This window comes from Ranitomeya variabilis, chromosome 5 (genome assembly GCF_051348905.1).
Source record: "Ranitomeya variabilis isolate aRanVar5 chromosome 5, aRanVar5.hap1, whole genome shotgun sequence".
Taxonomy (NCBI): Eukaryota; Metazoa; Chordata; class Amphibia; order Anura; family Dendrobatidae; genus Ranitomeya; species Ranitomeya variabilis.
In genome coordinates, this window is record NC_135236.1 from 323,217,074 (window position 1) to 323,233,655 (window position 16,582).

General features: G+C 40.8%; 1 protein-coding gene across 2 annotated transcripts in view; it reads left to right on the forward strand.

Annotated features, from left to right (window-relative positions):
- Window positions 1-10,697, forward strand: part of SEMA3E (semaphorin 3E) — a 289,807-nt gene extending 279,110 nt beyond the window's left edge. For both annotated transcript variants that reach the window (XM_077264657.1, XM_077264658.1), the window contains exon 17: window positions 7,484-10,697. In XM_077264657.1, the coding sequence (XP_077120772.1) occupies window positions 7,484-7,939 (456 nt within the window). In that variant the 3' untranslated portion in view covers window positions 7,940-10,697. The remainder of the gene's footprint in view (window positions 1-7,483) is intronic.
- Window positions 10,698-16,582: the final 5,885 nt, after the last annotated feature.

Here is a 16,582-nt window from a genome sequence, read left to right on the forward strand (position 1 = left end):
AAAGGTAACTTATATGGTCAACAAAAACCCTATCAAAATCCACACTGGAAATTCAAGAACCCCCGAACCGTCTAACGGTCCGGGGGGAGAACACCAGCCCCCCTAGAGCTTCCAGCAAAGGTCAGGATATAGATTTGGAACAAGCTGGACAAAAATACAAAACCAAAACAAATAGCAAAAAGCAAAAGGCAGACTTAGCTGATATAACTGGAACCAGGATCAGTAGACAAGAGCACAGCAGACTAGCTCTGATAACTACGTTGCCAGGCATTGAACTGAAGGTCCAGGGAGCTTATATAGCAACACCCCTAACTAACGACCCAGGTGCGGATAAAAGGAATGACAGAAAAACCAGAGTCAAAAAACTAGTAACCACTAGAGGGAGCAAAAAGCAAATTCACAACAGTACCCCCCCCTTAGTGAGGGGTCACCGAACCCTCACCACGACCACCAGGGCGATCAGGATGAGCGGCATGAAAGGCACGAACTAAATCGGCCGCATGAACATCAGAGGCGACCACCCAGGAATTATCCTCCTGACCATAGCCCTTCCACTTGACCAGGTACTGAAGCCTCCGCCTGGAGAGGCGAGAATCCAAGATCTTCTCCACCACGTACTCCAACTCGCCCTCAACCAACACCGGAGCAGGAGGCTCAGCAGAAGGAACTACAGGCACAATGTACCGCCGCAACAAGGACCTATGAAATACGTTGTGAATGGCAAACGACACCGGAAGATCCAGGCGAAAGGATACAGGATTAAGGATTTCCAATATCTTGTAAGGACCAATGAAGCGAGGCTTAAATTTGGGAGAGGAGACCTTCATAGGAACAAAGCGGGAAGAAAGCCATACCAAATCCCCAACGCGTAGTCGGGGACCCACACCGCGGCGGCGGTTGGCAAAGCGCTGAGCCTTCTCCTGTGACAACTTCAAGTTGTCCACCACATGATTCCAGATCTGCTGCAACCTATCCACCACAGAATCCACCCCAGGACAGTCAGAAGGCTCCACATGACCTGAAGAAAAGCGAGGATGGAAACCAGAGTTGCAGAAAAAAGGCGAAACCAAAGTGGCGGAACTAGCCCGATTATTAAGGGCAAACTCAGCCAACGGCAAGAATGTAACCCAATCGTCCTGATCAGCAGAGACAAAACACCTCAAATAAGCCTCCAAAGTCTGATTGGTTCGCTCCGTCTGTCCATTAGTCTGAGGATGGAAAGCAGACGAAAACGACAAATCAATGCCCATCCTACTACAAAAGGATCGCCAGAACCTGGAAACGAACTGGGATCCTCTGTCTGACACAATATTCTCAGGGATGCCGTGCAAACGAACCACATTCTGGAAAAACACAGGAACCAGATCGGAAGAGGAAGGCAGCTTAGGCAAAGGAACCAAATGGACCATCTTGGAGAAGCGATCACATATCACCCAGATAACGGACATGCCCTGAGATAGCGGAAGATCAGAAATGAAATCCATGGAGATATGTGTCCAAGGTCTCTTCAGGACAGGCAAGGGCAAGAGCAAACCGCTGGCACGAGAACAGCAAGGCTTAGCTCGAGCACAAGTCCCACAGGACTGCACAAATGACCGCACATCCCTTGACAAGGAAGGCCACCAAAAGGACCTGGCCACCAGATCTCTGGTGCCAAAAATTCCCGGGTGACCTGCCAACACCGAGGAATGAACCTCGGAAATGACTCTGCTGGTCCACTTATCCGGGACAAACAGTCTGTCAGGTGGACAAGACTCAGGCCTATCAGCCTGAAATCTCTGCAACACACGTCGCAGATCCGGAGAAATAGCTGACAAGATAACTCCATCTTTAAGAATACCAACAGGATCAGCGACTCCAGGAGCATCAGGCACAAAGCTCCTAGAAAGAGCATCGGCCTTCACATTCTTTGAACCTGGTAAATACGAGACAACAAAATCAAAGCGGGAGAAAAACAATGACCAGCGGGCCTGTCTAGGATTAAGGCGTTTAGCAGACTCGAGATACATCAGATTTTTGTGATCAGTCAAGACCACCACACGATGCTTAGCACCCTCGAGCCAATGACGCCACTCCTCAAATGCCCATTTCATGGCCAACAACTCCCGATTGCCCACATCATAATTTCGTTCGGCAGGCGAAAACTTCCTAGAGAAAAAGGCACAAGGTTTCATAACAGAGCAACCAGGGCCTCTCTGCGACAAAACGGCCCCGGCCCCAATCTCCGAAGCATCCACCTCAACCTGAAAGGGAAGTGAGACGTCAGGCTGGCACAAAACAGGCGCCGAAGTAAACCGGCGTTTCAACTCCTGGAAAGCCTCCACGGCAGCAGGAGCCCAGTTAGCTACATCGGAGCCCTTCTTGGTCATATCCGTCAAAGGTTTCACAATGCTAGAAAAATTAGCGATAAAACGACGGTAGAAGTTAGCGAAGCCCAAGAACTTCTGAAGACTCTTAACTGACGAGGGCTGAGTCCAATCAAGAATAGCTCGGACCTTGACTGGGTCCATCTCCACAGCAGAAGGGGAAAAAATGAACCCCAAAAAGGGAACCTTCTGTACACCAAAGAGACACTTTGAGCCCTTGACAAACAAAGAATTTTCACGCAAAATTTTAAAGACCAACCTGACCTGCTCCACATGCGAATCCCAATTATCAGAAAAAACCAAAATATCATCCAGATAAACAATCAAAAATTTATCCAGATACTTCTGGAAAATGTCATGCATAAAGGACTGAAAAACTGAAGGCGCATTGGAGAGCCCAAAAGGCATCACCAAGTACTCAAAATGACCTTCGGGCGTATTGAATGCGGTTTTCCATTCATCACCTTGCTTAATGCGCACAAGGTTGTACGCACCACGAAGGTCTATCTTGGTGAACCACTTGGCACCCTTAATCCGGGCAAACAAGTCAGACAACAGCGGTAAAGGATACTGAAATTTGACAGTGATCTTATTTAAAAGCCGATAATCAATACAAGGTCTCAAAGATCCGTCCTTTTTTGCCACAAAAAAGAATCCCGCACCAAGAGGGGAAGAAGACGGACGAATATGTCCTTTCTCCAAAGACTCCTTGATATATGAACGCATAGCGGTATGTTCAGGTACCGACAGATTAAACAGTCTTCCCTTAGGAAATTTACTGCCTGGGATCAAATCTATAGCACAGTCACAGTCCCTATGAGGAGGTAGTGCACTGGACTCAGACTCACTGAAGACATCCTGATAATCAGACAAATACTCCGGAACTTCCGAAGGCGTAGAAGAAGCAATAGACACAGGCAGGGAATCCCCATGAATACCACGACAGCCCCAACTTGAGACTGACATAGCCTTCCAGTCCAGGACTGGATTATGGGTCTGTAACCATGGCAGCCCTAAAACAACCAAATCATGCATTTTATGTAAAACCAGGAAACGTATCACCTCGCGGTGTTCAGGAGTCATGCACATGGTAACCTGTGTCCAATACTGCGGTTTATTTGCTGCCAATGGTGTAGCATCAATACCCCTAAGAGGAATAGGATTTTCTAATGGTTCAAGAGTAAAACCACAGCTCTTAGCAAATGAGAGATCCATGAGACTCAGGGCAGCACCTGAATCTACAAACGCCATGACAGGATAAGATGACAGTGAGCAAATCAAAGTTACAGACAGAATAAATTTAGGTTGCAAATTACCAACGGTGACAGGACTAACAACCTTAGCTATACGTTTAGAGCATGCTGAGATAACATGTGTAGAATCACCACAGTAGTAGCACAAGCCATTCCGGCGTCTATGAATTTTCCGCTCATTTCTAGTCAGGATTCTATCACATTGCATTAAATCAGGTGTCTGTTCAGACAACACCATGAGGGAATTTGCGGTTTTTCTATCACATTGCACCGAATTAGGTGTCTGTTCAGACAACACCATGAGGGAATTTGCGGTTTTGCGCTCCCGCAACCGCCGGTCAATTTGAATAGCCAGTGCCATAGTATCATTCAGACCTGTGGGAATGGGAAAACCCACCATAACATTCTTAATGGCTTCAGAAAGGCCATTTCTAAAATTAGCGGCCAGTGCACACTCGTTCCAATGTGTCAGCACGGACCATTTCCGAAATTTTTGGCAATACACTTCAGCCTCGTCCTGCCCCTGAGACATAGCCAGCAAGGCCTTTTCTGCCTGAATCTCAAGATTGGGTTCCTCATAAAGTAAACCGAGCGCCAGAAAAAACGCATCAAGATCAGCCAATGCCGGATCTCCTGGCGCCAGCGAAAAAGCCCAATCCTGAGGGTCGCCCCGTAAGAACGAAATAACAATTTTTACTTGCTGAGCAGAATCTCCAGATGAACAGGGTCTCAGGGACAAAAACAATTTACAATTATTCACGAAATTCCTAAACTTAAACCTGTCTCCGGAAAACAGTTCAGGAATCGGTATTTTAGGTTCTGACCTAGGATTTCTGATAACATAGTCTTGTATGCCCTGCACACGAGTAGCCAGCTGGTCCACACTTGTAATCAAGGTCTGGACATTCATGTCTGCAGCAAGCATAGCCACTCTGAGGTAAAGGGGAAGAAGAAAAAAAAAAACTCAGAATCTTCTTTCTTATAATCCCTCTTCTGCAATGCATTAAACATTTAATACTGGCCTGGCAAACTGTTATGACCCCAATGGCGAGGGTCTCAGAGGAACGTGGAAGTCTGCAGAATACAAAAATCCAGCTCATAGGGCAGTGGTAACTGGGTTGACCATATATCTACTCCTAACGCCAACACTAGAAGTAGCCGGGGATCATTCCTACGTTGATTCTAGATGACACGCGCCAGCCGGAGAATCTAGCTACCCCTAGTAGAGGAAAACAAAGACCTTTCTTGCCTCCAGAGAAGGGGACCCCAAAGCTGGATAGAAGCCCCCCACAAATAATGACGGTGAGGTAAGAGGAAATGACAAACACAGAAATGAACCAGGTTTAGCACAGAGAGGCCCGCTTACTGATAGCAGAATAAAGAAAGGTAACTTATATGGTCAACAAAAACCCTATCAAAATCCACACTGGAAATTCAAGAACCCCCGAACCGTCTAACGGTCCGGGGGGAGAACACCAGCCCCCCTAGAGCTTCCAGCAAAGGTCAGGATATAGATTTGGAACAAGCTGGACAAAAATACAAAACCAAAACAAATAGCAAAAAGCAAAAGGCAGACTTAGCTGATATAACTGGAACCAGGATCAGTAGACAAGAGCACAGCAGACTAGCTCTGATAACTACGTTGCCAGGCATTGAACTGAAGGTCCAGGGAGCTTATATAGCAACACCCCTAACTAACGACCCAGGTGCGGATAAAAGGAATGACAGAAAAACCAGAGTCAAAAAACTAGTAACCACTAGAGGGAGCAAAAAGCAAATTCACAACACTCAGCCTCCTATGATGTAAATTCCACACTCAGCCTCCTATGATGTATATGCCGCACTCAGCCTCCTATGATGTATATTCCGCACTCAGCCTTATACAATGTATATGCCGCACTCAGCCTCCTATGATGTATATTCCGCACTCAGCCTCCTATGATGTATATTCCACACTCAGCCTCCTATGATGTATATGCCGCACTCAGCCTCCTATGATGTATATTCCACACTCAGCCTCCTATGATGTATATGCCGCACTCAGCCTCCTATGATGTATATTCCACACTCAGCCTCCTATGATGTATATGCCGCACTCAGCCTCCTATGATGTATATTCCGCACTCAGCCTCCTATGATGTATATTCCGCACTCAGCCTTATACAATGTATATGCCGCACTCAGCCTCCTATGATGTAAATTCCACACTCAGCCTCCTATGATGTATATGCCGCACTCAGCCTCCTATGATGTATATGCCGCACTCAGCCTCCTAAGATGTATATTCCGCACTCAGCCTTATACAATGTATATGCCGCACTCAGCCTCCTATGATGTAAATTCCACACTCAGCCTCCTATGATGTATATGCCGCACTCAGCCTCCTATGATGTATATGCCGCACTCAGCCTCCTATGATGTATATTCCGCACTCAGCCTTATACAATGTATATGCCGCACTCAGCCTCCTATGATGTATATGCCGCACTCAGCCTCCTATGATGTATATGCCGCACTCAGCCTCCTATGATGTATATGCCGCACTCAGCCTCCTATGATGTATATTCCACACTCAGCCTCCTATGATGTATATGCCGCACTCAGCCTCCTATGATGTATATGCCGCACTCAGCCTCCTATGATGTATATGCCACACTCAGCCTCCTATGATGTATATACCACACTCAGCCTCCTATGATGTATATACCACACTCAGCCTCCTATGATGTATACACTACACTGAGCCTCTTGTGATGTATATACCACACTCAGCCTTATACGATGGATATACATCACAATGCTATTGTATCCTATGTGATGTGTACAGCATAATGCAGTATATACAGTAGCATGGCGCTATAAATATATGGTTTCTCTTGTACATTGTATTGTTGTGTATATATAGTGTAGATATGCTTATATAGTAGAGGGGTGTAATTTCCAAAATTGGGTGACTTGAAGGGAGATTCTACTATTCTGGTACTTAGGGGCTCTGTATATGGTGTCTGCAAATTATTCTACAATAATTTGTTCTCTGAGAGTCAAATAGCGCTTCTTCCCTCCTGAATCTCACCATGTGGGTAAGCAGTACTGTATATCTTCATATGGGGTATTGCCACATTCAGCAGAAATTGTGTTACAAATTTTGGTGCAATTTTTACTCATTTCCCAGGTAAAAATAAAAAATGTGGGGCTGAAACTACATTTTAGTGGTAAAAATGTAATTTTTTCTTCACTGCCCCATTGTATATCAAAAAAGTCACATCACTGTACAATTTACACTACACAAAGGGTTAATATCTAGAAAGCTGCTGGAAAGACTAGTGTATTTGTATTTTATAATTAATAATTGCAATTACTGTAAGTATAACTTAACATTTGCTTTTTAATTAGTTTCTAAATATAACTTTGTAATTATCAATTGATATAAAGTCATCTGGAAAGTTAGAAAAATGTTGTAGTGGATGAGGTGCCACTTCTGCCCACAGACTGGTACTGTACCTCATATTCATAGTCTTTAAAGGGGTTGTCCAGAACTTTATCATTGATGGCCTATCCTTAGGATAGGTCATTAATGTCTGACTGGTAGAGGTGCAACTCCCAGCACCCCCGAAACTCAGCTGATCTTGGTATTGGCCGGAAGTGCTCAGATACGGAGCTGCACTGCACCGCTCCATCGACTAAATAGTGGTGGCGGCCAAGTACTGCACATCCATGCCCTATTGATTAAAATAGGATTGAAAAGGATAGGCCATCTATATTAAAGTCCTAGACAATCCCTTTAAATAATGTATACTTTATTAGTCCAAGTATTTTTAAAAGCAATTATTATAGTGATGAAAACATTACATTTTTTTCCTTTAGGTCAAAACAGGTGAAAGAGTTATAATGACAGCATTTGGACTTCTATTTCTAAAATTGCAAAAATCAGATGCTGGGATATATTATTGCCAAACTGTGGAGAATTCTTATGTCCATACAATTAGAAAAATGACTTTGGAAATTTTTGAAGAAGAGCGTGTTGATGACATGTTCCACAAAGAGGAAGAAGAAGAAGTTACGCTCCCAAAAATGCCATGTCCCGGACAGCCAAGCATTCCCCAGTCATCCAAACAATGGTATAAAGAGTTCTTGCAGTTAATTGGATATAGCAATTTTCAAAAAGTGGAAGAATATTGTGAAAAAGTATGGTGCACAGATAAAAGGAAGAGAAAACTGAAAATGTCTCCAAATAAATGGAAACATATAAACCCACAGGAGCGTAAGTCACGTGGGAAATCAGACCATCACCGCATGCCAAGGCACATACCACAACCATAAGTTATCTACTTGGAACTGTTTAAGACTCTCTCAGCAATAATTTACATGAGTGAAGAAGACAACTAAATATAGTCAACTATCATTTTGCGTCACCATATCTTATGAAGCATCAACAACGTATGAACTGGTTTGGCATTATGTACATAACTTATCTATTTTATTAAAACTTTAAATATGTTTATATCCATAATTTAAAATGGATTTACTGGATTTTCTTCTTTTTGTCTGTTTGTATGTTATAACCAAAACATAATTTTCTTACATTTTTGATATGATGTATCAAGGGCTAGTTAATTTTATCAATTAGTGAACAAATAATAATAGTTTGCGAATGGTTCAAAATGTAAATGATACATGGTAACATGTATAAAAAAAAGGTGGAGAAAAGACAGGAGGCGATTAGGTTTAATGTTTATGCAATCTTTAATTAAAATTCATAAAGCTGTGTTAGTCCAAAAAAAAAAGGCAAAGCAATACTCAAGAGGCATCAACCAGATTAATATCTGAAGGAAAAGAAATAAAACTTTCATACAACTCAATAAACGAGATATGAGGATTCAGCATGTTTATAGTAAAGTATCAGTTTAGTTTGTCTGGAAGGCATTTTTTCTTGTTTTATTAATTATTTTTTTCTTTTAACACAAACTAAAGCTTGTTCAGCATTGTCCCCCATGTACACGGTCACCTATATCTCCACCTGCTATTTAAATGAAAAAGTGTCCGGTACTCCCAAGTATTTGATGTTGGAAAAAATCCTGTATGGTCCAATGTAGTGTATACTTTATGTGACGCTTTGGTTAATTTGACATTTTTCAAACATGCACAATTATTGTGAGACTACGTGGATCTCTTTATAGAAAACCTTACTCCCAACAACGTTTCCCATCCCATAGTGCAGCCTATATAACGCGATCCATGTGGTCCCACAATAATTAGTAAGTTTGAAAAATTGGCGCATAAATTATACACTACATTGTACCATACAATTAAAGATTTTTGTTCTACTGTATATCAAACACTTGGGAGTGCCGGATTCTTGTTCACTTGACTACTAAGGGAGTTGGGCCGTATCCAAACACCCACATCCATATTTCCCTATTATTTTGCCCGCCAGAAAATAACTTGTGGTCTAGTAAATGTACAATTTTATTGCACTGCACAATTTTACTGAAGTGGATGAAACTGCACTTCTTCTGGAGTTCTGCACGCCCATCTTTACCATATCCCTGTACATCATTTGCCACAATGTTAGCCAACTGACACCGGCCCACTAAATGAAGACCGATAGCTCATGTTCTTGTCAATTTGTTCCATTGACAATTATAGAATCTGTGCATTGTTAACACACAAATTCCTTTGGATATGACAGAAAAGTGCATAACAAAGTCTTTTTTCAGAGCTAATTCCAAATTATATGCAAAGCAATAAAGGAATTCAACAATTTATATCGATGTACACCATACCACATGCAAACTGCTGTGCGCAATGTACAGATAAATTATATTTTTAAAAAGACATAATAGCTTGACAATAGCAATAAGCATATCATACCATATTCCAATTAGAATATTCACCTATTGTCCTGTTTTGTTTCCCAGGAAATTTGATTAACAGAGAAGTTATGTCCCTTAATAGTAATGCCCATTATTATGCTCGTGCTGCTGGTGTCCCACAGTGAACTACAACGCAATACCAATTAGTAAATATCAAAATAAATGCAATCTTCTCTTGACCACAGTATTGTCTAGTTCACTGATTGTTAAGATGAAAGAAATGTCTACATCAAAGGGTTTATCAGGATTTTCAATTATTGGCTGATTGGTGGGGTCCAAGTGTCTTAACTGTCTCTTCTTCATAGTGATCATACATGGAAGCCTCTCAGTTAATTCCTATAAGCCTTTTTAAGCCAAGATCCCATGTGCACCTTTTGATGCATTATTTTGAGGCAAACACAGGAGTTGTAATAAGGAATAAGAGGTATATGAACCATATCCCAGGAATGGGGAGACATGGGAACCCAAGAAAAACAATGCCAGATTCAAGACAACAATGGTATCAGCTAAAAAATTACATATTTTTGACAACTGACAAATCCTCTTTAAGGCTACTTTTTAACATTGTAAATTAGGTTTGTGATATGCCAATTGCATTAATATTTTTTGATGATTAATTCATTGTGAATGTTTTCATTTATTGCCTAGTTTTTATATAATGTTGAAAGCTCATTTGATAAATGTGCATACAGTCAATTCATTGCTCACAATTCAGCGTACTTAGTAATGCTATTTCTCTGAAGATCGCGCATCACAAAGGTCTCGTGTCATTCAATATTTATATGATCTCATCTATGAATTTTCCAATGCTGTATTTCACTGTAAAATATGAATTAGCAGATGGATTAGCAAAGCGCAATAAGTATTATTTTGAAGGTACATCAAAAGAATGTAATACTTACACTGGTGTTTTCATGCTCAATCTTATGTACATTAATTTCTTTTCATAGTATTAGAACAATGAACTAATGAATGTTTATATTTTTATATAAAATCATTTTTAGTTACTGTTTTGTGTCCCCCAACAGCACCCCAAAAAATATATGCACATCTCCTTCATGGCTAAAGCTTTCCATTGTGTATAAACATGATATAAACTGTATATAAAATGTCCTTTTCATTTTTCTTTCTGTGAATGTGTGGATCATTCTGTTTGACATGATGAAATAATTACATTAGATTCTAAAATAGAATAAAATTTAGCCAATAAAATGTTGTAATTATTTTTTTATATGCATGGAATTAATTCAAAAGTGTTTCAAACTCATTATAACATGAATTACAGAAAAACCAAAACAGAGCAAACATACTATAGTGGAATGAAAAGTGCCTCCAAATTTAAAATGAATATTTAATCTCCCCTGATGATCTACTGAATAACATTTACTGGTAGGGGTCCAGAAGCTGGGACCCTCACTATCGGTTGAAACAAAAGGGCAAAAGCGCTCAACTAAAAGTTCTGAGCCTCTGGTCGTAGTTGACTAAACAGGAGCCTGTCTTCAGCTCCTTCCGCTCCTCAAATGAAATGGGACAATTTCATCACTGATCAATAGATCTTCACCATTCAAAACTTCTGATTTGTCACTATGATATGTAAAACGTTTTCTGAAAATTAACTCTTGATCTTATTATCCTTCATTTTTCACCCACATTTTTCACTCAAACTCCAGTTTTTCTTTTAGTTCGCTGTAGACAAACAGTAGGGCTTAGTTTATATTTTAATATATCAAAGTCATGATTACCTCTTATTAAATACTGTGCTTCAAATTGAAAAATAAATCTCTGCCTCGATGGGGTTATGTATATTACTAGATTTAGCTTAATGCTAAACCAGAGGACAGTGTTTGGGAATGTTGTAATTTTTTATTATAAAATACCCCTGTTATGGCTACAGACTTTGCAAGAAATAACCAAATTAAATATGTTGCTTTATGTCTGTCAGATTTAGAAAAGCTGAATTGTTTTAGTATCACATTGAGTTAATGACAGGAGTTAAAAGTTACGGTAAATCTCATTAAGCGCATTTATAAAAAGTGTAAGAAAATATGAAAGTTTGGTGAAACTTCTATTTAGGGCATTAAAGACAACATATTATTGTGCCAAAAAGTAAACAGGGGACTGGGACAAAAGGTCAAAGACAACCTGTATGCTTATTTTTAGATCTTGGAGAACTTCAAGGAGGGTTTTACAAATTGTAAGAAACAACCTTTGAATTAATAAATGTGACAGCAGGCAAACAATTTAATTATATTTGGTTATTTTTGGAATATCTCAGGAGTGATCCAAAGGTTTATGATGTGCTAAGTTTAGAAATTAGTGGCTGTGGTGAGATTCAAATTCACCAAATCATGCAGATTTTCTGGGGATTTTTGATTTGAAGTGAAGTTATTCTCTACAAATTGAATGTTCTATATCATGCTCTGCATTCCTAGATCCTCACAGTATATTAAATCTGAAATGCTAAAAAAAATAATACTCGCCTCATCACTCATCTCTCCCCGATATCTAATGCCCACTATCTGGTCTTTGGTATCTATTCTTTCTGCTGCACCTCTGGCCTCAACACTAAAGCGAGGAACTTCTGGTGGTAGTCCAGCCTCAGACATCCTTGCACATTGTAAAGATGATGAGGTCAAAGATGCAGAAAGAATAGGCCTTGAGGAACGGATGGCAGGCAGTGAATAGTGGGGTAGTCAAAGAGGTGAGTGATGAGATTTTAGGTTTTTTTTTTACCATTTGCCAGCCTTGTATGGTTTAGTTGGTTACCTGGCAGTCACTTTACTGAATTTGCAGAGAGGTAATTACAAAAAATCTGTATTCTGGAGAATATGGACTTTTGCAAAATTTTAGGAAAATTCAATTCCACTAAAATAAATTCTCCCATCTCTACCTAAGGGGTGTCATGACATCACCCTCTGTGAGGAGGGATCATGGCTAATGATTTCTCATTACTGTCACTGTCATGTAATCTCTGTTCACCATGAATCTTTAATGTTATTATTAGATCTCTTAGGCCGGTTTCACACGTCAGTGGCTCCGGTACGTGAGGTGACAGTTTCCTCACGTTCCGGAGACACTGACACACGTAGACCCATAAAAATCAATGCATCTGTGCAGATGTCATTGATTTTTTGCGGACCGTGTCTCCGTGTGCCAAACACGGAGACATGTCAGTGTTCGTGGGAGCGCACGTATTGCACGGACCCATTAAAGTCAATGGGTCCGTGTAAAACATGGACCACACACGGACCTTCTCCGTTTGCAGTCCGTGTGGCGTGCAGGAGACAGTGCTACAGTAAGCGCTGTCCCCCCCACTGGTGCTGAAGCCGCCATTCATATCTTCTCTGCAGCAGCGTTTGCTGCAGAGAAAATATGAATAATAGTGTTTAAAAGAAAGATCTATGTGTCCAAAGCCCTCCCACCCCCTGTGCGCCCCCCCCGCTGTTCTGAAAATACTCACCCGCTCCCTCGCAGTGTTCTGTGCTGGCCGCCCCTTCTACTGTATGCGGTCACGTGGGGCCGACGATTAGAGTCATGAATAAGTGGCTCCACCTCCCATAGGGGTGGAGCCGCCTATTCATGACTGTAAATGAGCGGCCCCATGTGACCGCATACAGGAGAAGATGGGGCCAGGCCAGGAAGCAGCGACAGCCAACGAGGGAGCGGGTGAGTATTTTCAGAACAGCGGGGGGGGCGCACAGGGGGTGGGAGGGCGGGGGACACATAGATCTTTATTTTAAACACTATTATTCATATTTTCTCTGCAGCAAACGCTGCTGCAGGGAACATATGAATTGCGGATTCAGCACCAGATGCTGGTAGTAAGTTTGGTACCCAGCACGGTGCGTGTGGTACCCAGTGGGCACACGGGCGGCACACGTGTGCCACACTGATGTTCACCAGAAACGCAGGGGCACACGGACACGGATAATTCCGGTACCGATTGTTTCCGGTACCGGAATTATCTGGACGTGTGGGACAGCCCTTACAGTGTTTTAGAATCTTACAATTCATCACATGTTTCAATACATTATTTTTATCTTATTTATCAATATCTCACTGTGACCAAACAAAGCAGGATAAACAATGTCTAAGTGAGGTCTGGAAAAATGTTCTCTCTTCCTTTGCTCCCTTTGTTGATTGCTCAGCTCTTTGAAAATGATCTGAAGACTGGCCCCTCACTTACCCTGAAGTCCTAACACTGATTTTATATTAAACAGAAAGATGTAGTCTAATGTGTTGGATATTTGTAGTTCTAATTACATAATACATTTCAAAGTCTTATATTTTTAGTGGTATAAAATAGTTTTCAATTATTTTTATTCAGTTCTCAAAAGGAGATCAACTATACTCTGTACTGAAAAGGTATTTTAAAAATGTCAGCAGTATCTAAAATGTCTTTTCTTTGGCGCTTAAAAACAGCTGACAACACATATGAGTAAACCTTACCACTTATTAAAATTGTCTCCTGTTGTGTACTGCATATTGGATTGCATCAGACCAGTCCTCCACCTTATGTCTTTCATGTTGATGACGTTGCAGCAAGTCATCTCTAAAGACTTGGATCCACTTTTGCATCAGATCAGCTCTTTGGGATATGCCGCACAAGTTTATGAGGTTGCATTAAGCTATCTTTCAAGAATTGGTACCATCTGACTAGCCTCCATGTGATGTCTCTCATGTTGACAAAGTCACAACAAGTAATCATTAAAGATTTCTAGTTCTTCCATTCAACACATTTACATGAAGTGAATGTTGACATCATCATATAGTGGACCTACCTCTATTGTCCTACTAGTTTTCTGATGTTGTGCTACTATTAGTAAGGAAGCCATGGTGTCTTCTTTCCCCTCAATTTTTGGTACAGAAGCTCCTCAACACCAATGTATTGGGTGTAAATTGAAATCATGGATTATGCATCGTTTTCCCTAACACTTGGTTTTCTGATCAGAGGGTCTACTAGCGTAATCACAATTCTTTCACATGACTTGTTGTTAACACTGGAATAGATAAAATATGTATTGGGTTCTTGTGGTAGCATGCATTTTATATATTGGGTTTTCGTGATAGTATGCACTTTGTGTCTTTTATGACCACCACATAATTTTTAACATACTCCTATACTGTATAGTTCCCATGACAATTCTATTATTTTTACTGAGATCTATCTATTTGTGTGAACATGGCAATAGGCATTAGCTTTCTGCACCGCCTGCAGACCTAACCTCATATTTAATTCAATCATGTACTATTTTTTCATATTCGACAGTCTTCACACTATGCACTTTATTCTCTTTACATAGTATTATCATAAGCACTTTAGTTCCCTTTATGCATGTAGTCATTCCTTGCACCTTTTTAATATACCTATATACACTAACCTTCATGACTAGGGTTGAGCGACCTTGCCTGTTTTAGGGTCGAGTGGTGTTTCACGAAACCCGACTATCTGAAAAGTCGAGTCGGGCGAAATCGGCCGATTACTGCGAAAAATCGGGGATCGGCCGGAACAGGAAACCCAATGCACGTCAATGGGGAAAAATTCTTCTCTCTCTCTCTCTCTCTCTCTCTCTCTCCCCTTCGTCCCGTCCCAGCAAAGAAAATCTCGTGTTACACATTGCAAATCCCTACTGCGCACAAGCGCTAAAATAGCGATAGGTGTACACGCCCCTAAGACCTATGTCATCACTCTGCCCATGCTCCTTCATTGGCTGAAAAAATGGCGCTAAACGCGTCATATGAAACGCGACTTTGGCGCCAAGATCGTGTTCCACATGGCCGACCCCACACAGGGATCGGGTCGGGTTTCATGAGACGCCGACTTTGCCAAAAGTCGGCGACTTATGAAAATGACCGATCCGTTTCGCTCAACCCTATTCATGACCCTTTTCTTACCCACAGACGAAGCAAGGGTGAAATGTGCATTGGAATATTTATTTCACTTAGGTCTATGCCTTTTCTGTGAACACTTGTTCCCCTATGAGTTAATGTCTTAGACACTGGCAAGCATTTGCTATGTATATTGTTGGATATGTCTCATAAAATGCATACATTTGATAATAGAGAATACTTTATATATTTAGCGCATACATGAAGTGCTCCATCGTGTAAGTCTGCTTTTTACTATTATATTTACATTTTAATAATTCTAATAAATATTTAGTTTTATGAGACCTAGTGCACCAATGTGTCCTATGTTGTTGGTATTCATTGTAGAGGTGGGTCTCGGGATAATGTATCTCAGGTATGTTGGTTCTAATTATATTTTTAGTGGTATAAAATAGTTTTCTATTCCTTTTATCCAGTTCTCAAAAGGAGGTCAACTATTTGCAGCACTGTACTGAAAAGGTATTTAAAAAATGTCAGCAGTACCTAAAATTTATTTTCTATGGCATTTAAAAACAGTTGAATAGCACCTATGACTAAGCCTTACCACTTACTAAAATTGTCTCCTGTTGCGTATAAGTCTGACATATATAATCCAGGCAGTTATCTACCACTGAGCGGTCCTATTATACATTCCGATCTGCGCTATTAACACTCTGTATGGGGGAGATGTATAGTAATAAAATGTTTTAATGACAAGGTAAAATAAATATTCTTAAAGGGCAAAATAATTAAGAGACTAATGCTACTAATTTAACCCTGCACTAGAAGACATCAGTCATCTGTAGCATAGGTCTCCACTGTCCCTCAGTCATAGATCCACCAGTGTGGCAGGAAAAACCTGTTGATTTCTGTATTCCTATAGACAATTTCAGAATCAGCATGAAGCTACAGTAAATGCCACAAATAAGGCCTATCAGCCTTATACTGACATGTTTGTTTCAGTGAATATTTGTATTCTCTTAAACAAACAGTTCTGAAGCATAATTTCTCAGAACTCTGAAAATGTATTAATAAATTGACAACTGGGTGCTGCCAATCCATTCGACAATGTAGCATTTGCCTATACAGTGTCACTGCCTAATCACTACTGACATTGCCATAATGTGCAAAAATGCACACAATTAATAAAAGGGAATGGTAACAACAAGAGATTAGTGGATTTTTTTTAAATTAACATTTTCTGACATAACTGAATTTCATC